The sequence below is a fragment of the Phaseolus vulgaris genome, chromosome 9 (assembly GCF_051622355.1).
Source record: "Phaseolus vulgaris cultivar YP4 chromosome 9, ASM5162235v1, whole genome shotgun sequence".
NCBI classification, from domain to species: Eukaryota; Viridiplantae; Streptophyta; class Magnoliopsida; order Fabales; family Fabaceae; genus Phaseolus; species Phaseolus vulgaris.
In genome coordinates this window covers 36,697,084-36,722,683 of record NC_143506.1, presented here as the reverse complement: position 1 = coordinate 36,722,683, position 25,600 = coordinate 36,697,084, and the positions used below count along the sequence as shown (strand labels likewise).

Genomic DNA, 25,600 nt, shown 5'->3' with positions numbered 1-25,600 from the left:
GTTTTTTGTGTGTGTAATAGTTAATATAATTGATTAACAATAGGGAAGTCCAAACTTGAATGCATATTGAGGAAAACTTACAGCATATTACTATTTTGAAATATTTTGAGGGGTCTAAGATATTCCCGTGAGTTCAAGAGAAAGTGGAACATCACATGAAAAAGCTAAGTAGCACCCTTTCAATTTCTTTTCTTTTTTTCTTCCAAGTGTGCTTTTGTGCATCACAGTGTACAATGTTTGAATAGGAGACTTAACCAATTCTCAAAAGAAAAGAAAAATGATTTTAGACCTAATCGATTCTAATAAATGTATATAAATAGACAAAAATGGATTTCATGTAACATCTTTATTCTCGTAACTAATTCTATATATTATTTACGCAAAATCGATTCTCCTTATTATTAAAAAATAACATGAATCAATTCTTATTGTTTTTAGTTATAAATTTTAACAACAAAATATAATTATAATTATAAATAATAAAAGTAATAAAATAAACTTATAATATTAAAAAATAGACATAAATATATATAATTATTATTTTTACTTTTTTAAATTAAAAAATTTAATAATTGTATCGGACCGACCGACACATGACGTGGCCGACCGACACGTGACGTGTCTTTGTTTCCCTACCCGAGATAATCGAGTCACGCTGGCACGACTTCTGTCAACCTGGCCGACAGACCGACACACGGCCAGGCCGACCGACACACGGTCAGGACGACCGACAGGTCTAACCATTAACGCTCAAACCAAGGTCAGTGAAGCTAAACCATCATTAAGGATTAGGTAATACAATCCTGAGTATGATCCATTCCACTAATCAGACCCAACAAGGTAAGTCCATTAAAATAATATAAATAACACACGGTACATCAGTTATTATTGTACACCTACCTAAGTATCTATCACTCGCTTTACTGATTTGGGCGTTGGAGTGCTTTCCGCAGGTACCCCATTCGGAGTTCACTCGAGACCGAGAGTCAAAGGAGAAGCACGAGAACGAGAAGAATCTCAGTTCATCACCTAGCAACCTGCCCGACCGAAGGAAAGAGTGGAAGACTTCGATAGTTCTCTAGATCCCATCTCCCTAGCAAGAACAATAATAATTTTTAATTTAATATAGAATTATTTTCTCTTATATTTTTTAATTTAGAATATTTCAATTATTTGTTTTTATGTAAAAATTTCCATTTTTTACATATCGATAACTTTTTATCTTATTATGAATATTATCATTTTATTTTTAAATAAAAAATAATTATTTTGTGATAATTCTTTATGTTCTCACACAAATATATATAGTATCAAAAATAATTTATTAATTACAAAAAATTATAATTAATAAATAAATAAATAACATTTTAAAACTTTTTAAAATATAACGCCAATTTATATATATTTTCATAACATTATTTTTATCATAAATTTATTAAAATATTAAGTAACTCATAATTTTTTACAAAAATAACTATTTAACGATATCAAATTAATTTATAATTTTTTAATTAACTTAAGTCTGCATAAAAATATCTTATATTTTGAATATTCATATGTTTATTAAATACAAGAATAAATTTATCAATTTATATTTTACACTTTTAAAAAAATTAAAATATCATCTCAACCATCATATCACTAACAAACTACAGTAAATTTTTTCACAAATTCATCCTATCATCCCACAATTCAAACAACCTGACACATCCTCTCAGATTCCACATATCCACTCCATCAATTTTTTACAAATTCACTTCCATAATAAACTTTATTAGAAAAGTTATAGAATTGAACAAAAATAATAATTAAAAAATAATTTTAAATTATATATTTTAAAATAGTTTTCAAGATCCATATACTCCAAGATATATAATCTAAAAAGTTTTCAATCCATTTTTTATGGGATACTTTTAAAAAAATTGTAGGTTTTAAATGTTATTTTCTCATTCTACTTTAATAAGGTACAACAAGAATTTTTTAGAGATACAAAAGATAAAAGTCCTCGGAAGATCCACTTGTTTAAACTGATAGTTACCTTACCTTTCTCTACTATTATGAATTTTCTTTTGTCCCATAACTTCAATGTGCACCCTCCTGTCTGTTTAAAAGCTCAAACTCTCTCCTTGCTTCCGCCGCCGGCCTGCTGTTGTGTTGGTCGTCACCTTATTTATTTATTAATGTGTTCTGTTACTGGTTGATTCAAAGAAGAACATAAAATACTTTGGGATTGTGCAACTGAAAATCAAATTTTCTTGCATAAAAAACTTCTGTAAGCTATTTCTGGGATTGTGCAACTTAAAATCATTTTTTTTTGCATAAAAAACTTCTGTAAGAGCTATTTATTTATTATGATGAATCCTATTTTGTTTGGATTTTTTTTATATTAAGAATTATTTTAGATTATATAATCTAAAAATTAAAAAATAATTCAAATTATACAATTTAGATGGCTCAAAAATTTAAATAATCTGAAATCTTTTGTTCAGATTGAAGAATTTGAAAATCAAATCAAATGACTTTCAAATTATACTATAAAAAATAGGATTATTTTCAAATGACTTTCAAATTACATTTCAGATTATTTTCATATTTGTAAGTGTTCATCCCCAACGGTACCGGCAGTCATATCTCCAACTGCCGAGTTTTACATCACTTAACCTTTTTAATCCATGGCATTAAAAAATATTAAAAACAGTAACGAAATATGGAATGTGAGATTAAGAGATATAAAACGATAACGTTTTAAAGTGGGATGTATCTTTTATTGGAACTTTCCCCCAGAAGAAGACAAGGTGGCTTTTCTGTTGAAAATTTGATATGAAAAATTAATCAAATGAATGAAGATAGAAAAATACAAGTGACATAGAATATTATGTGTGATAAAGAAAATTTTAATCAAAATATATAGTTTACTTAGTTTGTGTATTAGATATATTGAGATCACAAGATGTGCACACTTACAGAATTTGTCTCTCAAATGTCAACCACAACGCCATGAATGAAGTATTAAATTCTCATCCAAGTTAGAGAAGTGTAGTAACATGACTCATACAATACAGAATGATATCTGTCATCATTTATTGGTTGAATTCCAGAAACAAGATACAGTTAAACCAACTTTGGCATTTACAGCTATTCCCTAAACTAACTATCACAAACCAGTGAGGGTTACTTAAGCAGTTAGAGATTGACATTTTCAAAAATTGCTTGCATATTTGATAATAGTGCAAATTACTGCATAGATCAAGAGAATCAACCTTCAAAGACTCAGCAAATCAGATGGAATTGTTAACCAGAGGAATCACTGTCAAATCAGATGATGGTCCACGTACAAAAACAAAACAGGCAACTACTATCAACATTAATTTTCCTTTGAAAATGTGAAAGCAAATTCACACGAACATTGTAATGCTAGCTTAGTCAACTTCTCCTTTTCTATTCATCAAGTCATGGTAGTATAATAGTACGCTCATAGGTTGGCCAAGAATACAAAATATGAACCAAAAAATCATATTTCCAACCTGGCATGGATAAAATAAGAATGAAACAACAAATAAATTCACTTTAAGATTATAATTTATGAGATAACTCATTAGTAGAACACTTTAGAGTCATACCATTGAGTTTCTGTACTTGTCTTGCAGGTAATTCGTGATCAAGACCAATGGAACCTAGAAAGGGAGGGAAAGATATTTGCCATTATCGTATGTCAAGAAATAAACTCTCACTCCAACCAAAACAAAACCAAAAACACAAATTTGTCTAGAGAACATTGTCTTGTGCTTGGCCATAGAACAAGAATTAAACTCTCACTCCAACCTTTTCATTTCTTATATGGGTTTGTTGTTCTGGCGGTTGGGAGGTCGAGTTTCTACTAAAATTTGTGCAAATTTTATGCTTAAATAATAATTGAACCTTAATAGTAGCCAACTTCAATTAAAAAACAGGAGAATATACCTGAAACATAATTCCTATAAATGCCCACAACTTGAACATGTGGCAAGGAACGGCAATGCATAACTGCACTCAAATGAGAAATTATGAGCAAATTGCTAAAGGAAGAAAAATGAAAGGCTGTACCATAAATGACTCAACTCAACTCGAGAAAACAATGCCATATATGACTATGCCGATAAAAAAAGAGTATATGACTACGCTTGTAGAACTAGAATAGACAGTAGTCTCCTGGGAGTCTGAACGCCATATAAGGGCATCTCAAATAACTCGCTTTACATGATACCAAATATTTTACTCCATTCCAAATTTATTGTATGTGATTGGAAATTTTTTTTCACATTTTACAGAAAATTCAAATATACTAAATTTGAATTGCTTTAAAAGAAACTCTCATAATTGATTCTTCTACTTTGAGTGTCTCAAAGTGGTTCTTTAATTGGTAATTAGGCAATTGTTGGATACGGTCAGAAAGACTAAATTATGGCAAAAACACCTGAATTACTAATTCTCCCAATAAGGGCAAGGGAGGAAAAACTTGATTGCATTCTAAATTATGGCAATTACAAAATTTTACGATTTGCATAATTATGGTAATTTGCAATTATTTTCACTATAATTGATATCCACAATATATAATAAAACACATTGGGGAATAATTGACACACAGATTCAGTCATGTCTCTTGCTTTCTCTTCTTCTGAAACATGTTTGAACCATTTGGAGATGTAAGTTCAAGTATCCACTAATAATTTTTAACTGGATATATAACAAAGTGTGACTTACATGCCCTACACCACTGTCAAGAAGGTGTCAATGCCAAGAACACGTCGTGTAAGAGAAGCTTGGGTATGCTTTTCACGACTCAATCTATTCCCCATAACATGTTTGCCATTTTTTTATGATGTTTGATTTGCACCCGTAGAAATGGGTTTGCAATCCAAATAAAAGGTTGAATAGATGTAAAACATTGATGCTTATGTTGTAAAAGAGATAATACCATTTTTAGTATACCATAAATTTTCCGAAGAATCTAGCCACATAAAATTTTCACTTCAAACTAATGTTTATTAAAATATATTTTGCAAAATTAAGATTTAAATTAAACTTTATTATCGTTAGCTCAATCACTTTTTATAACAAACTACCAAAAGGGAGAGAGGACAATTTGGGATAGAAAGAGAGATGAACCACACACCTCATGAAAAACAGCAGAAACCAGGAAGGCAATTAATGAAGCACCACCCTGTACAAGACAAAAATTCACAATCACATACACAAATAGAACTACGAAATGCAAGATGAAGGCAAAGACCCAAAAGAACACGATTATAGAATATGAGAAAAATATAGTGATCTCCCCTGCTATTCTTGTGTAATCTTGTCAATATGCATACAACTAAATATGCCAAAGTCAATATCTGAAGTAACAAAACGAAAAAAGACAACTAAGTCCATGTTTGGATTGAAGATGGGAAAGCTTCAAAGTACTGTTACTTCAAAAGCAACAAATCTTTCCTTCTCAATTCATGCATTGGAGTGCACAAAATACTTCTGTAACTTCAAATCAAACATATACTACGTCTGCAATATGGAATGAACAATTCAACAGAAGTAAACTTAAGGGAACAAGCACAACAGATGAAATGAGGTCTGATAATAGGAAAATCTTAGCAAACATAAACTTCCTGAAAATAGTAATTTTTGTTTTAGTTTAAGCAAAGGAAAATATGAAAAAAGTATTTTCCAATAGCCCATTCTTAATCCCAACATAAACTATTTTTTTACACAAATATTTATTTACCATGATAGACCAACTATATCCTTAAAACATAAACTTCTAAAGACACTTTTCATTTGTGCCTATATTTTGCCTACAAATTACAGTTTAGGGTCCACTCAGCAAGATGACAGGAAACTTCATTTTACCTTGGGTATACCATTCCTTAAGCATGGAAAATATATGTGGCGAACCATCCATTTGTGCACAGGCTGCATTATAAAAGAACCTATTCAATTTAATAGTAATGGTTTAGAACTACAAACGAAATTTATAAACAAATGCTGATTGTTCTGAGATGGTTTCAGAACCAAATAGTCCGTGAATGATGGAATATTTAAGACAGCATACATGGAGAACAAAAGTGCTAGTTATCTTTCTTCCTAATTCTTCTTGTTGTTAAAATAGCATTACAATAGTGAAATCAAAATCAGATACGTATTCATTGACATGAATTTCATGTGAAAACTGCGACAAGCATGTCAATTCACAGGCAGTTCTGAAATGGAAACATACCATATTCCACATCCTCCAATACTGATGACAGCAGCAGCAGAAATGCATTCAACAAAGACAAGTCATAAGTTCTCTTCAAGAAAGTGTGATTAACTAAACAGTCCAAGAACATGCCAGAACTGAGCCTACCTCTTCAACAGTTCTGGCATTCCACCAATCTTTATAGAACTCACGATCGCCAAATCTGAGAAGCTCTGCAAGTATATTTAACCTACATTGCAACAGTACTTCTTAAGACAAAACACTACTCAGTATTTTAAAAAATATAAATCAATAAAGGAAATATTTTTTAATTAACATTATTTTAGACATTACTACTAACTACTATAAGTAAGACACGTTGATCATAACATGAAGGTAAGCACAAGAGCACTTCTAAATTTTTTTCTCAAAATAATAGTATTATCAATGAGAAGGAGAAAAACATTACAAGTGCAAAGAATGATAAGATATCTCGCAACAAAAGTATGCAAACTCGTTAATAAAATAAAGGTCTACAGTTTCTTAATGTTCAAATATGCATGCAAACTCGTTAATAAAGTAAAGCCCATTCTCATATTTTAACACTTCATGTACTGAGGCAGTCGAGGTGGAGAAGAAGCCATTAGGGAGCAATAGCTCTAGATACCATATAGAAGTGATACTACAAAATATAAAATTCTTCAATTTATTGTAACAGCAATTGCATGTGAATAGTTTTTTCAAAAGAACATATACATAAAAAGAGAGAGGAAATAAACAATAAATAAGAGACACAATTCTTCAATTTATTGTGATAACAACTTCATGCGAACATTCGTTTTTCAAAAGAACATACACAAAAACGAGAGAGAGAGAGAGAAGAAATACACACCAAAGATGGAAAAAGCAGTAGAACATGCAGAGCCACACATATACATTGGGAACAGAAAGCTTCAGAATTCTTTCAATGGCATATAGAAGGTTTCCCTTCAAAGGATGATGTGAATTTTGTACAATTGGATTCATATACTGCAAAGTTATGAACAAATGATGTTATCACTCAACACCCACAGAATTAGTGAATGGAAATTAAAGGAGAAAAAAGGTAGAAATAAACACCAAATTTGTTAAAGGGTAGTGCTTACTTGTTCTATAATAAATCCCATTACTCCTGTAAATACTATCAGCTTGACAAGTTGACGAAACACCCAACCCTTTCGAACAGAAGGTGTGCGAGGATAGTTTGTCTATAACAGTAATTCATCACATAGGACATTTTAAGGGTAAAATACATGAGTAAAAATTGCATGGTAGAACTAAACACAAATGCTTTTTGGCAAGTGCAAAAACGAGTGAACGGCAGAAAATGCTTAAACAAAATCTGGGAAATTTCACAACTTAATCCTACCATGGTGAACATATTACAGTCTTCTTCCTGCTCCTTTCCTATTGACTAAGAACAGAATATAGTGAAAATCACATTTTTTCCTTAACAAAACAGCAAAAACAGCTGAAGCTGCTGCCTAAGCCAACCAGTCTAAGTAAGAAGTTCCATAGATGTACGCTTTCATGTCATCAGTGATGTTATTGCAGGTTCCTAAAAAGATCTTTAAGACCAGGATAAAATGAGAAACAACTGCCGACCATTTAAAATGTAACCAGTTCGGCAAGTCCTATTTTACCCTCCAAAATTAGTTCATGAAGGAAGATGCAACTAACAGAATATGGCAGAACCAAGCTCATTACAATGGAGAGGTATGTTGCGAGTTTAGTATTGAATAGAAGATACAAGTGGAGCAGGATAGTGAACTTTGGTAGTTCTGCAACATATTTCATTATGCAGTTTGTTGAGCTGTCTAAGAAAAAATATACCATGCTAGAAATATTTACTATTTCCATTAAAATCATGATACTCTGCATGTATGATTCAGACTGCACCTCTAGAGACCTAAAATGCATGACACACCAATAACATTGGTGCAAAATAGTCCATAAAACAGTGTCTTTATGTGCTTCAGTTGGAAAAAAAGTGCACTCAAATGTCAGTAAGAGAGGTGAATCCAAAAATGCAACAACAACAATTAAAATAATTTTGCAAATAGAAAGTAAACAACTCACATAAAAATTTTACACTACCTGATAGCACAATGTAGGTGCAACCATGAAGTATGCCAAACTCCTGATCGTCACAGTATATGGATGCTCCAGAATCAAAGTGTTGGGTAATGTTTCTCCCTAGAACGCAGGGAATCATCATTGATTAAGGGGGAAAACAGAACATTTATCTTACATTCACAATGATAAAAAAACTGTATTTTCCTTATGATTTAGTTTTAGAACAAAAGAACCACAACTACAGTTTGGTAATTCATCCTCTTCAAAAACTAATCATCGCATAAAGAGTATAGGATACGATTTTATTTAAATATATAGTTATGGATGAAACTTAATGACTACCTTTTCATTTGAAACAGCAAGTGCTCTCATATCATAGTTTGTATGGGCATATGACACCAACTTTAACCACACAATGCATGTAAACAGCATCAACGTGACACCAGATACAAAAGCAGAATCACACCTGCACACAAAAAGTAACATATCCATAAGCTATCTTTGCTATATTGGTATCTAAGAAATGAACCGTATCAAAGGCTATGGCTATCATATCCAACAAGCAGACCTCTTTACCATACCCTTACAAGGAAATCAATGTCTAAAAAGAAAGCCAAATATGTGATCACCATTTCTGTTATTGGCAATGGAATTTTACTTTGATCCTATAGTTAATTAAGTGATTGCAGATGTTACATGGATGTCAGTCAAATGCATCTGGAAGCATATGATAACTTTTTAAATGATTTTGATAGACTAGGCTGTAGCTTTTATAACATAGGTAAATTTGAAGAAGCAAAAAAGTTGTTTTCTATTTTTCCTTTGACGTAACCTGATAGAACACTTAGGCACACTAATTAAACAGAAAATTACAGCCGAAGCTGCCCCAGAATTGTAACAACTCCTACAGATAATAACTCCCTCCAAAGAACTTCAATCTGGCCACCTTTCCAGCATGGCTTTCTTAATACGAATTTAAATAATATCTGCTCCCATAAAACGTAAAAATTGCCTACCATCAGACCATACATAAAATAGCTACTCATAAAATACATACTGAACCTAAATAAAAACAATAAACTGATTTAACATGTAACTTCTCTTAATTTATTCCAATAAGTGTCATACAGACCTTTATCCCATTTTAACCTTTTCTGTTTCTAATGATAATTTCCAAGATAAACAATCTAGTTTCAGCATTGTATGAACCAATAGTTAAATGAGGTTTCATCAAAGGGCATTAAATCTCTTCTCAAATACAACAAGTTCCATCAAACTAGGTAGACTTGCAAATTTCTTCTCAAATAATGCCAAAAAATAAAATCCTATCATTCCTTCTAGATAATGACATTATTTTGTGACTATAATGCCTTTTCTCGTGTTAAGCTCATATTACATCCTCAAATACTTACAAAATTTACTATGATATGATGTAATAACAAATGACGATTAAAGTATAAATTGAAACCCTGGAATAAATTTTGAAGACTACTACACTGACCTGAGTATTACTAAAACTGGGTAGGATAATTCAACAGATGAGATAACAAGATGAAGTAATACAACAACCTGCAATATTCAATTCAACATATCCAGCATGTAAATGTCAAAATTTATGTGATTAAATTATTTCATGTCATTTTCTGAAACTATTGTGACTTGTAGAAGAATCAAGGAATCGATGTGATCAGTGGTCACTATTTTTTTTCTTGTAAATTGTAATAAAAACTTACTTAGTGGCCAGACCCCTTACCCTTTCAGAAATACACTTTTGTTGTGCCAACCTTTCCACTATAAAGGCGGCAAGTGGAAATATGGCAAGACTAAGACTGCAAACATAGCATAGACACAATTTCAGAATGTCTGGAAATTTAAGATTTCATCCTCAAAATAGATACACGCCACAATCTATTCCTCAGGGGATTCATCAAACTTACCAGCACATGAAGAGGGGCCAATCTCTCAATGATTTTGAACTAAACCAAAAGCCATACTTAATCAACCAACCATACTGCAAACACAAAATACAAGAACCATGCACAGAGATGAGAAAGTTAAAACAACCGTACAGAGCTAAATGTATGTCTACATTTTAGAGATTCAAATCTTGCATGATTGACAAAAAAATGGAAGAGGATACCTTCATTATGTTCTCAATGATAAGTCTGCTGTTCACCGCAACAAGCACTACTATACAGAGATTGAACAGTCCTGCGTGACTCTGTAATTCATTGATTAATGGCTATTAGTAATCATTCCACTCCAAAGTAACCGTAGTAGGTTGTCAAAACTATAAACTAGAATCTCTCAATTTCTATTTAATGAAACACAAAAATTGACAAACTTAACAGCCAGTACTCGTGATCGTAAATTAATAAGAAATATTAAACTAAGACTGGCAGACCTCGGAATTCAGTCAACGAAAAAAACATTAAATTCATATACGATCATTCATATGTACGCAAAATTACAATGTTTCTATAACTTGAATTGAAAGTTTGAAACAGAGTATATAATTGTCTCGACTACAAAATCTCCGACTCAAAACTCAATAACATCTAGTGGAAGTAATAGCACAAACACTATATATTTATAATTATTGTTATGTTTACTAAAAAATCCTGAAAACAGTTTAGGTCGCCATTTTCATTTTCTTCAATTCAGTGGATGACGAGGCACGAAACTTGCCATGCACGATTGAAATCAAGCAATAGCACAAGAAATGTACCTGTCTGAAAATGTTATCGGAGCTGAGCGGGCTCTCCTTTATTCTGCGGTGAGCAGGAACGGAGGGACGATAAGCGTATTTGACATCGATGACTTCTTCTCCGCGCTCTTTCCGAGCGTCCTTGGTGATGTTATTATCACCGGAGGCTGCATGATTCGACTTGCAATCTTTATTCTCCTCGAAGTTTTTGTTGTTCGAGGATTCGTCGGAGCCAGAATCTCTGGCGGCGTCTTCGGCGTCGAAGAGGCCGCCCGGGGAGTTGGCGCTGGACCTGCGCCGCAGAGAAAGCAGTTTGAGATCTGAGTCAGTTTGACCGGTGGCGGTGCCTACGCTTTCAGGCGCATCGGAGATCGCCATCGGCGAGGAGTAACGGTTTGTTTGCTCTGTTGCCACACGGTACTCACGTGGCAGTGCAAAAACGGTTCGTTTTTTATGTAAGAAAAGACTGCGAATGTGTTTTATATAGGGAGGAGAGCGAGAGAGTGAGAGAGAATCGGAATCGATTAAGAGAAAGATTCGAAAGGAAATTCGGCTAGTGGCGAGAAATGTCGTGAGAGAGATTAAAGGGAAAATATTAATTTGTAGATGTTTGATTAAAAATAAAAGGTAAACGAATGGGTGAGGGTGGGACGAAGAAGACGTGACAATGGACTTTTACAATATTGCTTTGCCTTCTGTTTATTTATTCTTCTTTTTTAGTTTTTCGTTGCTTGTTTGTTAGAGGAGTTATGTTGGGATGGAAGTAAACGTTGGGAAGGGGAAGACAGAGATAGCATTGAAGAAGAGCAGAGCGTATATATATAAATGAAGCGGAACTTGAATCGAAGGTTCCCCATCCCTGTGAACAAAATTAGGCGGGAGACACCTTTCCGTTGACACGTAAACGCGGACTTTTCTTTCTGAACCAATAAATGCTTTCATATATCTTCGCAAAAACATAATGAATGCTCCATTCGATTTCCATGTTATCTTTAAACCTTAATTTTATATTTTGCAAACGCTACGTTTGATAATGGTCAACTATGACTTTGCTTAGTACACGCGTTAATCACACTGAGACGTAATAACTAATATAAAACGGGTTGCATTCTCCTTTGTAGGACTTTGATGAGTACATTGACATCTAATTTCAAAACAAAGACGATACATCGGAAATAAATGTAAAATGGCACTCCGTGTAAGTTGCTCAAAAGTTAAATTCTTTAGCAATCGTCTTATTCACAAGTTAACTACGCGCTCCACCATTTTTAGTGAGAGCAATGAATATTGCAATCTAATATAGAGTTGTTTTATAAAAAATAGATAACCAGAATCGAAAATATCTTTTGCCTAAACGCTCCCTTCATTCTCGTTGGTTGGTAGCTTTATCAATTGGGATAGCAGCAGTAGTCATTAGAAACACATTACTAATGACCAGTTCATTTTATTATCACCATTTTAATAATTGAGGAAATTAAGCACCCAATAAAAATAAGCGTTTCTTTAAAAGGCATAAGTAATCCTTGAACCTCAAAAATGGGTATCAGCGCCATTAAATTAATATTTCACGTGCCATGCCACGATAAACTGTGAATACATTGAAAAAATGAACAAATGTTAAAACTACCAAAACGTATAATTGAAAACCTTGCTTGTTAGAAAGGTGCAACTACCAATACACCATTCGGACAATAATGTGATTCCACATTGTAAGTACTTATCATTTGGGACATTCAGACAACTGACAATGTAAATTAAATTACTACACCTATTGAAAAAGTCAAACAAGGTTTAGCAGAAATACAACAAAGGGGCAAAAAGGAAAAGAAACATTACATAACACTTACCTCGGAAACCAACTTCCCTCTAATATGATGGAACAAAAATACTCATCAAAGGAGTTCGGCAACATTTGAAGGCAGCTCCTCAACTACCACATTGTAAAACTTCTGAATGTCAAACAGCATTTTGTCATCATCCTTTGTGACAAAATTGATGGCAACACCTTTCCTGCCAAACCTCCCACTACGACCAATACGATGGAGATAGTTCTCGGGCTGTGTTGGGAGATCGTAATTTATAACTAAAGACACTTGCTGGACATCAATACCACGGGCCAAAAGATCAGTAGTTATCAAAACACGGGAAGACCCAGAGCGGAATTCACGCATAATAATGTCTCTGGTATTCTGGTCCATGTCTCCATGGGTTGCTGAGACTGTGTGATCTCGGCTGCGCATCTTGTCAGTCAGCCAATCAACCTTTCTTCTGGTGTTCACGAAAATGACACTTTGAGTAATTGCCAATGTCTCATAAAGATCACAGAGAGTGTCAAGCTTCCATTCCTCTTTCTCAACATTGACATAAAACTGCTTGATACCCTCCAAGGTGAGCTCATCACGCTTCACAAGGATCCTCACAGGTTTGTTCATAAATTTCCTGGTGATCTCGAGTGCCTCAGGAGGCATTGTAGCAGAGAAAACTCCCACTTGAATCTTACTTGGAAGTAGCTGGAATATATCATAGATCTGGAAAATTTGCAATTAAAGCATTAATGACACTAAACAAATAGGCTAAAAAAATAAAATCTGCAAGGTAAATCAAATGAACTTACAATTAAATTTAAGCTCTACTGGTTACTGCCGATAGCATAAGAAAATTCATACGCATAACAAGCATACAGGTAAAGATAAAGTTTTAAAATATAAGCAAATAAGAATAAAATAAAATCAATAAATAAACTTGATGAACATGGATAAACAGCAATAAGTTATATCATTTCTGTATTTTTTGTATTTTGATAAGTTAGAAATAAACAACAAATAATTTTGAGTGTTACATATCTAACACTGGAAATACAATTAGCTACCAACATAAGCCATGAAATAAGCACCTGATCTTTAAATCCACGGGAAAGCATTTCATCAGCCTCATCCAATACAAACATTTTGATGTAATCCGGTCGAAGTGACTGTCTGCGTAGCATATCAAATACACGACCTGGAGTACCAACAACAACATGAACACCACTTGATAGAATGCGTTGGTCTTCACGAACACTGGTACCTCCAACACATGCATGCACCTTAACTCCAAGATAATCTCCAAGTGCCCGCATAACTTTCTCAATCTGCTGAGCAAGCTCCCGAGTTGGTGCTAAAACCAGGGCTTGGCATTCTGTCACATTATAATCAAGTTGCTGAAGAATTCCAGAACAGAAAGTTGCTGTCTTCCCAGTTCCAGACTGAGCCTGTTGTATAACATCAAGTCCCTTGCAGAATGGAACTATTCCCCTTTGCTGAATAGCTGATGGCTTCTCAAAACCTAAAACACAAATCACACTAGTTTAAATATACGCAGCTATCATATACCAGCAGCAGCACAATAAACACAAGGGGGCATTTGTTACATGTCATCTTTTATTTTCAAGAGTACAAAGGTGAGAAAATATTTATTCTCATGTTTGTTAGAAGGTTATCAAAGTGATTTCCAAGTATCTGCAATTCCAAGGAAACCTTTATTCACATGCTTTAGGTGTTTTCATTCCAAGGGGATGGAAAAGTGCTATTCCAATGGGAATACGGGAAGTTATGTGCTATTATAATTATAATTTTTACTTAATTTAAATTATTTTGATATAAAAAAATATTCCTATGAATAGTGAAATATAACCAAACACTTTATAAAATATACAGGAATATGATTATTGGGAAAATGTAATATAATTAAAAGAAGATTTAAAGAAAATATGCAGTAGAATAAAGACATTCAATATTACTAAAGAGTAACAATATGACCATATCATCTATTTGAGAGATAAAAAGACAGCAGAGAAATTTAAGTCTATAAAACCAGAATGAAAAAATTACAATTGTCATCACAATCACAATAAATAAAATACAAATAAATCTTACTTTATTTGTAAAATATAGATATTAAAAAAATAGATGACATAAAGAAAGTTAAATCTACCATATGCATAAATGCCTCTCAGAAGATTCTCTTGCAAACCCATAGCATCAAAACTTTCAAAAACCTCATCATAGGATGTGAAGAAATCCTGTGCATCAGTTGTAAGTCTGCATCCATTAAATCATAACAATCAAACCAATAACATTATAATCTCATTGCATCTTTGAAGAACAATAACCAAAAATAAAACAAAAATTAAGGAAAATCTTACAACTCATTCATTTTGCTATCATAGTGACGACCATCAAACTGTGATCCCTCAGGTGCAAGTCCTGCCATGACTACAGGATGGAAAGAAATAATATTACGACGCCATTTATTAGAGAATGTTTGGTTAGCGTTATGCTAAACCAAAGTCCAACTCAAATGAATACTTCCAACACAAATAGCAAAGTCAATATTTGCACCCAAACGTAGTTCTCTCACTGAAGCAAAATACGCGACAACTTTGTTTTATTTGGCCATGACGGAAAAAAAGGTCTGTATATTGACAACAATACACTAATAACTTATATAACATATAAGCTTAAACACAATGTAGTCCTACTTCAGAAGTGATTCTATTCACAACTCCCAAACAAGTTTTAAGGAAACATTTTAACATCAATTTACTCTCAATCTATCTCGTAGCGCATACCCATTCTATTAATAACACAGCAAAAAGTATTTGATCCACAAACAATATGTCGAATGCAATTCCTACGAAACCACTTCCAAAAAAATGTTGATGTTTCCAATCACAAAGCGTTCCACTCTATCTCACTTCCAATAAAATCAAGCTCGTAATTTCAATCCGCGTCGGAAGACACGCTAAGCATTATCAGGAAAAAAAAAACTAAGAAACAAAAAAATAGGGTAAGAGAACACAGACTGAAACAAAAATAAAAAAACGAAAATAAATTTAATTCAGCAAGCGCAAAGTAAAAAAAAAAAACTCTATACGATGCCATCGGCGACGACAGGAAACAAAATAGATGCTAGAAGTAACCTCCTAAGATTTTGTAGGGTTCAAACAAACAGAAGTTAACAAAGCAGAACAGCATAAGCAGATCCAATCGTAAAATCGAGATAAGAACTACATGGGTTGAAACTAGGAGAATTGAAAAGAGAGTGATAGCATCCAATCGGAGAAGAGAGAAGAGAGAAGAAGAGAGAGCAACCTTAGGGCGAAGAAAGAGGTCGTTGATCGGAGGAGAAAAAGGCGAAGAGAGTAGTGAGGTCGTTGGTGAGAGCAGTTAGGGTTTCCCAAACTGCTCAGATCTACGCCGCAGAAAGAGAGGACAATGCGTTTTGAGAGAAAGTGAGTGGGAACTGTGAGAACAGCAAAGATTATAGCAAGACACCCTCTACTTTTTGGCTTTCGGAGTGTGTGTGTTTTTTTTTCATGTGATTCCGATTTTACCCTATTTCTTAACTAGCACGGGTCAAACCGCCACGAGATTTGAGAAGTCCACTATTCTTGGGCTCCAACCCATAACAAAAACATTTACTTCCTGCACCCCCTTTATCAACCTGCACCCAAGTGTCATAACATATTAAGTATTCTCATTTAGATCAAATTCTCATAAGTACTTCCCGTTAAATCCAAGAATCAGGTTTAAAAATAAAAATAAAAATTTTAAACACAAAATACAATATCCAATAATAAAATTCATGAATAAAAAGTCAAGCTTTAAGCATAAAATACAAGTTCTAATAATCGTGTTTATGAATAAAAATTCAAGCTTTAAGCACAAAAACGCAAGATTCAATAATCACGTTAATAGATAGAAATTCAAGCTTTAAGCACAAAATGACAATATCAATATCAAAGTGAAACAAAAATATCATAATTACCACTAAAATACATAAGAGTTTGACTAGATTATTCTCAATCCCAAATGAAAAAATTAGTCATTAATGTCATTACATACACCAGAATCAAAGAAAGAGATCTAAAACGTTTTTCCTTGACAATTGATTCTTTTATGGTTCCCTTCCTTTAGTTCCCCTTCCGAGTCCACTTTTCTCTATGCCTTATGCCCTTATTTAACCGAATTGGGTTTGTGCTAAGTGACATCTCTATTCCTAACATATTCATTTGCTTCATCTCTCCTCTAATTTTTAAAATAACACAAAATTGAGAATAAATAGTTATATTAATCTCATGACTCCAAAATATATCATTAAATTCTATTTTTCCAAATTAGAGTTGAGTCGTAGGTTAATCAATAATTGTTAAATTTTTTGCATTAAATTTTGCTAAACAATGCCTCTTATCATATAGCATCCATATTGGTTTGATTGCGCTAATGTAAAGCACATTACATGGCCCTAACTTAAAGAAGTTAAGGTTTTTGATGTTGTGTTGATTTTTTTTATTTTTATTTTGGTATACAACCCAACTTAGGTAAGATGTTGACTTTTTTTTTAGACGTGTTTAATGTTAAACTCTTCAAAGTTATCTTCAAAAAAATTTGTGGTATGATAACACATTTGTAACGCAAGTTTTATAGTTTAGAATTCCCTTTGACTAGTTCAATTACAAGTCAAGTTTTGATACTAAAGTTGATTTAAGTCTCACCTTTTTGGCAAGTCATAATTTTACTATCAAATCCCTCAATTTTTAGTTTTGGATGTTTGAAACTTTAACTTTCAAGCTAACAATAAGTTTGGAACATTTGCACATTTTAAAATCACATTGACTTCAATGTCTTTCTTATTTGATGAACCATTTACACTCAATTTCACAATTCATTATTTATTCGAGATTATGTAGCTTGACTAGGAAGTTAGCCACATTTTTATTGGAAAACAACTTTCAAACCGTAATCCAAACTTGGATAGCTCGAATGACAAACTATCATTTTTTCAACAAGATGCAAAACTTATTTAATTGTGTTGTTAATCTTGACAACTACTTGAAAGTTCTAAAAATGTTGTCTAGGTCGTCTTCTTGAGTTAACTAGAGCTATAACTAAATTCTCAATGGCCTAATACAATTTCTCAAAAAAAAAAGTTGTACTTACAAATAAATTATCTTTGTTTCTAACATTATTTATATATGAGAAGTGAGTTCAAAGTTGAATTTGTTACAACTAAGGATATTATGTATACATATATAACATATCACTTTGCAAGACATGGTCGAAACACTATAATTTTAAAAAGTTAAGGTGTACTATATTTATTAATACTAATACACTAGATAGATGTATATATTTAAAAATATACTTTAAATTTTATATTTTTTTAACTTCAATCAATCGTAAAATAAATATTCATACTAGATTGGATTGTATTTTTCATTGTTTTGTTGCTCCAATTTGTAATATAACCCACCAATAGTCGAGCTAGGTCAATTAGGTCACAAGTTTTTTAAAACTTTTATTCTGTTAAAAATTGTAATTTTTTTATATTTTTTAAAAATAGACTTTATAATCATTGAGAATAAAACCAAACAAAATTTATAAGTATATATTAAGTATAAAAAATGAACAAATTAAAAACAACAAATAATTGAATTATCAAACAATAAATATTTTTCTAGAATAATTTTGGTTTGGTTGGGTTATAACCTATTACACAACTTAATATTTGTTGTATTCGACTTTCTGCAGTGCGAAAATAATTTTTTCTTGAATTTTGTACTCTATTTTGGCACCTTGTTAATTTTTTTTTCTCATGGTGGTTTTTGTGGCTTACCTCAATCATCAACACTCACCCCTAGTCACCACAAGCAACCATCATCACTTGAAAATGAATAAGAAGACACCACACTCTTCACCATATTCAGAAGGGTATTGTTGGAATTAAAAAAAGTATGGAGGTGTAGAGGAAAAGTATGGAGGTGTAGAGGAAAAGGATGGAGGTGCAGGAAGAATTTGCCATGGGAGATTGGTGAGGCTTGGTTGGATTTGATCAAGCTTTACACACACATAAAAACAACACAACTATGGGCGTTTCTTCCTACACCCCTATGGAATCACAAAATATCCCTAGTACTTTTTAAAATCCCTAAACCCTAAAGCAACAACGCGGTGGCTCTTTCTCTCTTCCTTCTTTGCCATCGTTGCGAACAAAGCAAACAGAGAGCAAGCGACGATATATTGGGTGTTCATGGTGGTTTGTGTTTGTGGAGTAGTTTTGTTTTCTCGCAACTTAGTGGTGGTTGGTGGTGTTTGCAACAACTATGTGTTCGTAGTAGAAGGTGAGAATGCATTCTGGATCCACCAATCCATAAGTAAAAAAATGCATCCAGATCAACCAATCCATAAGTCAAAAAATGCATTATGGATTCACCAATCCATAAGTAAAAAATGTATTTCAAAATGGTCAGTTCATAATGAAATTTTCGTTTCTAAATTTGCGAATGTGAAATCTGTTATACATAAATGCTTTTGAAACACCCGCTCATTTGGAATAAAAAAAACTTAGACTTACGAAATAGCCAATTTTGTACTTTATTATTTTACTTGCATATTGCTTGATTCGTAATACAATATTGGAATCCGAATTTTGGGAATCTCTAAACCCCATAACCACCCAACCCTCTTAAAAAAAACTTAGTTCGTACCTCTAAATGCCAACCAAAACTTTAACACCACAAACCACACCTTCACATCCCTATAACAGAGAGCAAGCGACAATGCATTAGGTGTTCCTAATGGTTTGTGTTTGTGGAGTAGTTTCATTTTCTCGCGACTTGGTGGTGGTTGGGTGGTGTTTGCATTAGCTATGTGTTCGGAGGAGAAGGTGAAAATGCATTTCGAAACCACCAATCTATAAGTCAAAAAATGCATTCCAGATCCACCAATCCATAAGTCAAAAAATGCATTATGGATTCACCAATCCATAAGTCAACAAATGTATTTTGGATCCACCAATCCATAAGTAAAAAATGTATTCCAAAATGGTCATTCTGTATTGAAATTTTCGTTTCTAAATTTGCGAATGTGAAATTCGTTATACATAAATGTTTCTGAAACACCCCCTTATATAGAATAAAAAAAACTTGACTTACAAAATAGTCAATTTGTACTTCATTTTTTTACTTGTGGATTGCTTGATCTGTAATACAATAGTGGAACCCAATTTTTAGGAACCTTTAAACCCCATAACCACCCAACCCTCTTCAACAAAACTTAGTTCGTACCTCTAAAGGCCAACCAACACTTCAACACTGCAAACCACACCTTCACATCTCCATATGATGATGCATTGGGTGTTCTTGGCGGTTTGTGTTTGTGGAGTAGTTTCGTTTTCTCGCGACTTGTGGTGGTTGGGTGGTGTTTGCATTAGTTATGTGTTTGAAGGAGAAGGTGAAAATGCATTTCGGATCCACCAATTCATAAGTCAAAAAATACATTTCAGATTCACCAATCCATAAGTCAAAAAATGCATTACAGATTCACCAATCCATAAGTCGAAAGATGAATTTCGGATCCAACAATCTAAAGTAAAAAATGTATTCCAAAATGGTCATTGCATAATGAAATTTTCATTTCTAAATTTGCAAATGTGAAATCCGTCATAAATGTTTTTGAAACACCCCATCATCTAGAATAAAAAAACCTGACTTACAGAATAGTCAATTTGTACTTCATCTTTTTACTTGTGGATTGCTTATCTGTAATACAATACTCTAACCCGATTTTTGGGAACCTCTAAATCCAATAACCACCCAACCATGTTCAACAGAACTCAAATTTTACCTCCAAATACCAACCAACACTTTAACTTCGCAAACCACACATTCACATCTCCATGACCACCAAACACTCTCCAACAAAAGTCATTTCTTAACTCCAAATTCTGATCAACACTTTAACAAGTCAAACCACACCTTCACATTTGTTCCGTTTCGCAGCTCAAAATTCTAATCAACACTTTAACAAGTCTCTACTAACACCAACAATCAATGAAAAAAAACATGACAATTAAAATCATCCACGACATCTTTTCAAATAAAAGAGCCAAAATTAGTATTAAAATTTTAAAAAATTAAAGGTGCATAATTATTAATATACACATTTTATGTTCTTATTTTATTATTAATTATATTTTAAAGATAAAAATAGGAGAAGAAAAAAATCAGACTATCCAAATATTAAAACAACTGCACACATACATCATATTTTAAATCATTCATATGTTTATTAATAAAATATATAGAGGCACTCTTCAATAATTTTTCATAATACTATTTAGAAAATCGTAAAACTATATACATTTAAAAGCGTAATAGTTTTTAAAAAAAGTATATTATTTGTGTAAATGATTAATAAAATGATATTTTTGTAAATTGATGTAGTAAATTAGGGTAAATTTAAAACTGTACTAATTTCTGTTAGTGGTTTAACTAAAAATGAATTCTATAAATGTTTTAACTGTGTAGTAAATTATATTTTTGAGTGATTTAATGGGATTTTTTCTTAAACTAGTGCAATTTTTTTTCGATTGTTTTAAAATGGGTAATTTTTTTTTCTGAAATAGATAATTGTCAACACGTGTACGGATTTAACAAAAGACAACTAGTTAATCATGTATACGCTTTAAAAAAAAATCGTATATATTAATTTTAAAAAAAATCGTATATGTATAACTGGATATTTCACAAATATTTTTTTAATGTTATAAATTTAATTTATTATTATCAATTTTTATATATATAATTAAAAAATTAAATTTTTATAAAATATTTTTTATTATACATGAAAATTATTCTAAAATCTTAATAAATTAATGATGTAATACTTTAATAATATAAATTAATTATTTTAAAAAATTGATTCATAATAAAAAATTAAGTTGGTAAAATTCTAAATTCAAAATACTAAAAATAAATCAAAAAATTTAATCCAAAAAGTAAAACGGAGGACACAACTTTAGTTGTCATAAAAAAAGAGAAAAATAGTACAAAAGTTTACATTATACTATTGTTTATATGTCCAATTTCCCTAGCTAGTGTCATAAACTTACACCAATTTTTCCAGAAAAATATTTTTTTCTCCATATCCGTGACATATGTTTGGTACTTCAACAATTACATCAACATGCGCATTTCATCCAATTGCTACCATACGTTGTTATTGACCCAGAATGTCTTCAATGGGTATGGGAAAATAATGATAATGATAATAGTCCTCTTCTACTCAAACATCCGGTGAGACTTCCATGTGGGAATTGCTAAATTGTTTGCTAAATTATGTAAATTTTAAATTAGATTATTATTTTTTGTGCTTTCACTTAGTGTTACTTAGTCTCATATTCATTCTTTCAATTAACTTTATCGGTTTTAACTTTCCGGTTAATTTTTATTTATTTATTAAAGTTTATTAAGAACTCAAAATAATTTTAATATATTAAAAATAAAAAATTATATATAATTTTTTAATTATATATAATAAAACTTCAATCATTCTTTAATTATATACAATAAAAAAATATTTCATGAAAAATTATTTTTAATTAAAAAATATAAAAATTAATTTTCTTTAATTATATATAAAAAAATTATAATAATAAATTAAATTAAATTAAATTAATTTTTATTTTATTTTATTTTAAATACTAAAAAACATATATTATAAACATATAACGTATACGAATTTAAGTTAATATATTATATATATATAACTTTTAATTTTATATATTATTATATATTATAATTTTAAAAACGTATTTGTTGAAATCGTATTTCAAATATACGTTTTTTTTAAAACTTAATATATTAAAATATATTATAATATTAAAAATGTATATACAAAGATTTTTTATTTAAAAACAAACATATACACGATTGACAAGTTCTCTTTGTCAAATACGTGTTGATTGGGAATTTTGTTTTTTTCATTTTAAAAAAATTGAATTATTTTTTTACTAGTATAAGAAAAAAAGCGGTTTAATGATATACAACAAGAGTTAAAAAGGAAAATGAATTATTATTAACATAGCTGAAAGAAGAACTCTTTGGTTAACCCGTCGCAGGGGATAAAAACAGTCCTTCCTCCAACCCAAGTAACCCTTATTCCAATACATCTTCGCCACTCTTTCTCATCTTCCATCTAAATCATCGTTTTTCTCCCACATCGTGAGTTTATCTTAATTTCCTTCACTCTTTAATCTCTGCTTCTCTTCTTAATCTTTCATATTCAATTGCCTTCTTATTTCCACTGGATCAAGGTTCTATTGTTTCCCTCTTTCGCTTTCAATTTGAATTTCCCTTTCAATTAATTTCGTGTTCATTACCGGGGTTGTGTTTTTTATTGTATTTTATTTTTTATATTTCTGCAGAGTTGGGATTTTTTTATAATTGATATGGGTGATAGCAGTGTTCCATCTGGGTCTCCAAATGCAAAACCAGATCTTGTTGATGGAGACTCTGTGGTTTCCAACAACGCCTCGTTGGAAACCATTGTGCAAAGTTTCCAAGATTCAATGTCTCTTGGTAAGAGACACAAGTTCTGGGAAACACAACCTGTTGGGCAATACAAGGATGTTGGGGATGCAAGTTTGTCTGAAGGACCCATTGAGCCCCCAACACCTTTGTCCGAGGTTAAGCAGGAGCCTTATAACCTTCCCAATGCTTATGAGTGGACCACGTGTGACATGGAGTCTGCGGAAACCTGTGATGAGGTTTATGTTCTGCTGAAGAACAACTATGTTGAGGACGATGAAAACATGTTCCGGTTCAACTATTCCAAGGAGTTTCTCAGTTGGGCGTTGCGCGTTCCGGGGTATTACCGGAGTTGGCACATTGGTGTGCGTGCCAAGGCCTCCAAGAAGTTGGTTGCTTTCATCAGTGGCGTGCCTGCAAGGATCAGAGTGAATACGGAGATTGTGAAGATGGCTGAGATCAATTTCTTGTGTGTTCATAAGAAGCTCAGGTCGAAGAGGCTTGCGCCTGTGATGATCAAGGAGGTCACCAGAAGGGTTCATTTGGAGAATATTTGGCAGGCTGCTTATACAGCTGGGGTGGTGCTTCCAACACCAATCACGACTTGTCAGTATTGGCACCGATCGTTGAATCCGAAGAAGCTGATTGATGTTGGGTTTTCAAGGCTTGGTGCTAGGATGACGATGAGTCGCACAATCAAACTTTACAAGTTGCCGGATTCCCCGGTTACTCCTGGATTCAGGAAAATGGAGCTTCGGGATGTGCCGGCTGTTACTCGGCTGCTTAGAAACTATTTGAGTCAGTTTGTTGTTGCACCTGATTTGGATGAAAATGATGTTGAGCACTGGCTACTTCCCAATGAGAATGTGGTGGATAGTTTCTTGGTGGAGAGTCCGGGGAGTCATGAAATCACTGACTTCTGCAGCTTCTATACTCTCCCCTCTTCGATCCTTGGAAATCAAAATTACTCAATTTTGAAAGCTGCTTATTCTTATTATAATGTCTCCACCAAAACCTCATTGACCCAGTTGATGAATGATGTACTAATTGTAGCAAAGCAAAAGGATTTTGACGTTTTCAATGCCTTGGATGTGATGCACAATGAGAACTTCCTCAAAGAGCTCAAGTTTGGACCGGGAGATGGACAGCTTCACTACTACTTGTACAATTATAGGATTCGTAATGCCTTGAAACCATCTGGACTTGGGCTTGTGCTTTTGTAGATTTGATATTATTCAGTTTTGGTGTTGCTATGTAATTGGCAAAACCATTCATTTGTTTTGTTTTATTAGCTACTTGTTTCAACATTATTTCTTGTTCCTTTCAAATACTGGCAATTAACATATTAGGTTTTCAGGGTATGTGAGAGCCCATCTTTTGGCAGACTTTCAGCCAATATGCTTGCTTACATTGCAAAATTCTGAAGTTGTTATAGCGTGCTGCCTCTTTCCTTTTTACCCTATTTTCTTCTCGACTTTTTCATGCATGTATGACTAGTTCACAATTATAAAATTAATAGTGCCAAGCTTTTGTTGCTGTTTGTTTGCATATGCTCTGCTGCAGATGGGTGTGTTTGGCTGTGTGCATTTGCTCATATAATCTCCCATTTGATCGATTTGAAGTTTGATAGGTTTGGGTGTCTATGTAAGTAGGATTTTGAATAGAATTCATTGTAAGTTAGCTTTCTATGCAATAGATAGTTTTATACTTTTGTAGGAGTACGAGCCCAACACTACCTGGCCAGCAGGGTAAGCTTTTTCTGAGGATTTTATAAGTATATAAGTTTCTTTTTGCTAGTTTTGTGATTGGTTTGAACTTTGAGGATTCCCCCTCCCCCTCTCTCACCACAAATAATTACATCAAAATCACTTTGTTTGGACTTTTATTATTTTTAAAGATATATACTGAGAAAACAGTGAAAAAAATCTACGTTTTGAGCTTACTCTGCCAACCACATTAATCTTTGCACCAGTGAAACTTATGAAAATAAGAGAAAGCCCAAAAATTGGGTGTTAGCTTTGCCAATAACAGCAGCCATTGAAACCATCCCTGTGCAGCTGCCACAGACTATACGTCGGGACCAGACCCCTATTTCAGTTCCCATGATCAGGTAATAGCTCAACCCAATTTTCATGAAGATGTTATGCATATTATACCTTGTTTTTCATGTATATTTTTTGTTGTAATTTTGGCATTTGTTCTCATGGGTTTAGTT

General features: G+C 32.6%; 3 protein-coding genes and 1 long non-coding RNA gene across 7 annotated transcripts; 1 reads left to right on the top strand and 3 right to left on the bottom strand.

Moving 5' to 3' along the window:
* Positions 1–824: 824 nt before the first annotated feature.
* Positions 825–2,983, bottom strand: LOC137820050 (uncharacterized). Its single transcript, XR_011082530.1, has 2 exons — positions 2,044–2,983; positions 825–1,093 (listed from the first exon to the last, which is right to left on the bottom strand). It is a non-coding gene; the product is annotated as an uncharacterized LOC137820050 (long non-coding RNA).
* A 19-nt stretch (positions 2,984–3,002) lies between these two features.
* Positions 3,003–11,828, bottom strand: LOC137820048 (diacylglycerol O-acyltransferase 1C). 3 transcript variants are annotated; one of them, XM_068623828.2, is made up of 16 exons: positions 11,058–11,828; positions 10,470–10,550; positions 10,267–10,340; positions 10,083–10,158; positions 9,831–9,898; positions 8,672–8,795; positions 8,351–8,449; positions 7,360–7,461; positions 7,107–7,243; positions 6,383–6,464; positions 6,254–6,274; positions 5,887–5,949; positions 5,156–5,203; positions 3,961–4,023; positions 3,621–3,674; positions 3,003–3,524 (listed from the first exon to the last, which is right to left on the bottom strand). In XM_068623828.2, the coding sequence occupies exons 1-16, from the start codon at positions 11,412–11,414 to the stop codon at positions 3,420–3,422; spliced, it is 1,554 nt and encodes a 517-aa protein (XP_068479929.1). In that variant the 5' UTR covers positions 11,415–11,828; the 3' UTR covers positions 3,003–3,419. The 3 variants fall into 3 exon arrangements, 1 of the variants encoding a protein (XP_068479929.1); XR_016515865.1 differs by lacking the exons at positions 3,003–3,524; positions 3,621–3,674; positions 3,961–4,023 and having other exon boundaries at positions 5,887–5,966; XR_016515864.1 differs by lacking the exons at positions 3,003–3,524; positions 3,621–3,674; positions 3,961–4,023; positions 5,156–5,203 and having other exon boundaries at positions 5,887–5,966; positions 6,254–6,464.
* An 844-nt stretch (positions 11,829–12,672) lies between these two features.
* On the bottom strand, positions 12,673–16,418 carry LOC137822997 (eukaryotic initiation factor 4A-1). Its single transcript, XM_068628060.1, has 5 exons — positions 16,169–16,418; positions 15,220–15,289; positions 15,009–15,115; positions 13,930–14,360; positions 12,673–13,564 (listed from the first exon to the last, which is right to left on the bottom strand). Exons 2-5 carry the CDS (start codon positions 15,285–15,287, stop codon positions 12,929–12,931), a joined length of 1,242 nt encoding a protein of 413 aa, XP_068484161.1. The 5' UTR covers positions 15,288–15,289; positions 16,169–16,418; the 3' UTR covers positions 12,673–12,928.
* A 6,499-nt stretch (positions 16,419–22,917) lies between these two features.
* NMT1 (myristoyl-CoA:protein N-myristoyltransferase) lies at positions 22,918–24,746 on the top strand. Of its 2 annotated transcripts, none has more exons than XM_068625628.1 (2): positions 22,918–23,079; positions 23,283–24,746. In XM_068625628.1, the coding sequence occupies exon 2, from the start codon at positions 23,307–23,309 to the stop codon at positions 24,606–24,608; it is 1,302 nt and encodes a 433-aa protein (XP_068481729.1). In that variant the 5' UTR covers positions 22,918–23,079; positions 23,283–23,306; the 3' UTR covers positions 24,609–24,746. The 2 variants fall into 2 exon arrangements, with proteins under 2 accessions (XP_068481729.1, XP_068481730.1); XM_068625629.1 differs by having other exon boundaries at positions 22,941–23,171.
* Positions 24,747–25,600: the final 854 nt, after the last annotated feature.

Excerpts from the sequence above, each read along its gene's own strand:
- LOC137820048 (XM_068623828.2), bottom strand. The coding sequence starts at position 11,414 with ATGGCGATCTCCGATGCGCCTGAAAGCGTAGGCACCGCCACCGGTCAA. Across the intron at positions 8,796-9,830 it reads CCAGTTTTAGTAATACTCAG|GTGTGATTCTGCTTTTGTAT; the intron begins GTCAGTGTAGTA and ends TTTTGTGTGCAG. Across the intron at positions 8,450-8,671 it reads TTGCTGTTTCAAATGAAAAG|GGAGAAACATTACCCAACAC; the intron begins GTAGTCATTAAG and ends CCTGCGTTCTAG.
- LOC137822997 (XM_068628060.1), bottom strand. The coding sequence starts at position 15,287 with ATGGCAGGACTTGCACCTGAGGGATCACAGTTTGATGGTCGTCACTAT. Across the intron at positions 14,361-15,008 it reads GAGAGGCATTTATGCATATG|GTTTTGAGAAGCCATCAGCT; the intron begins GTAGATTTAACT and ends TTTGTGTTTTAG. Across the intron at positions 13,565-13,929 it reads CCCGTGGATTTAAAGATCAG|ATCTATGATATATTCCAGCT; the intron begins GTGCTTATTTCA and ends CAAATTTTCCAG.
- NMT1 (XM_068625628.1), top strand. The coding sequence starts at position 23,307 with ATGGGTGATAGCAGTGTTCCATCTGGGTCTCCAAATGCAAAACCAGAT.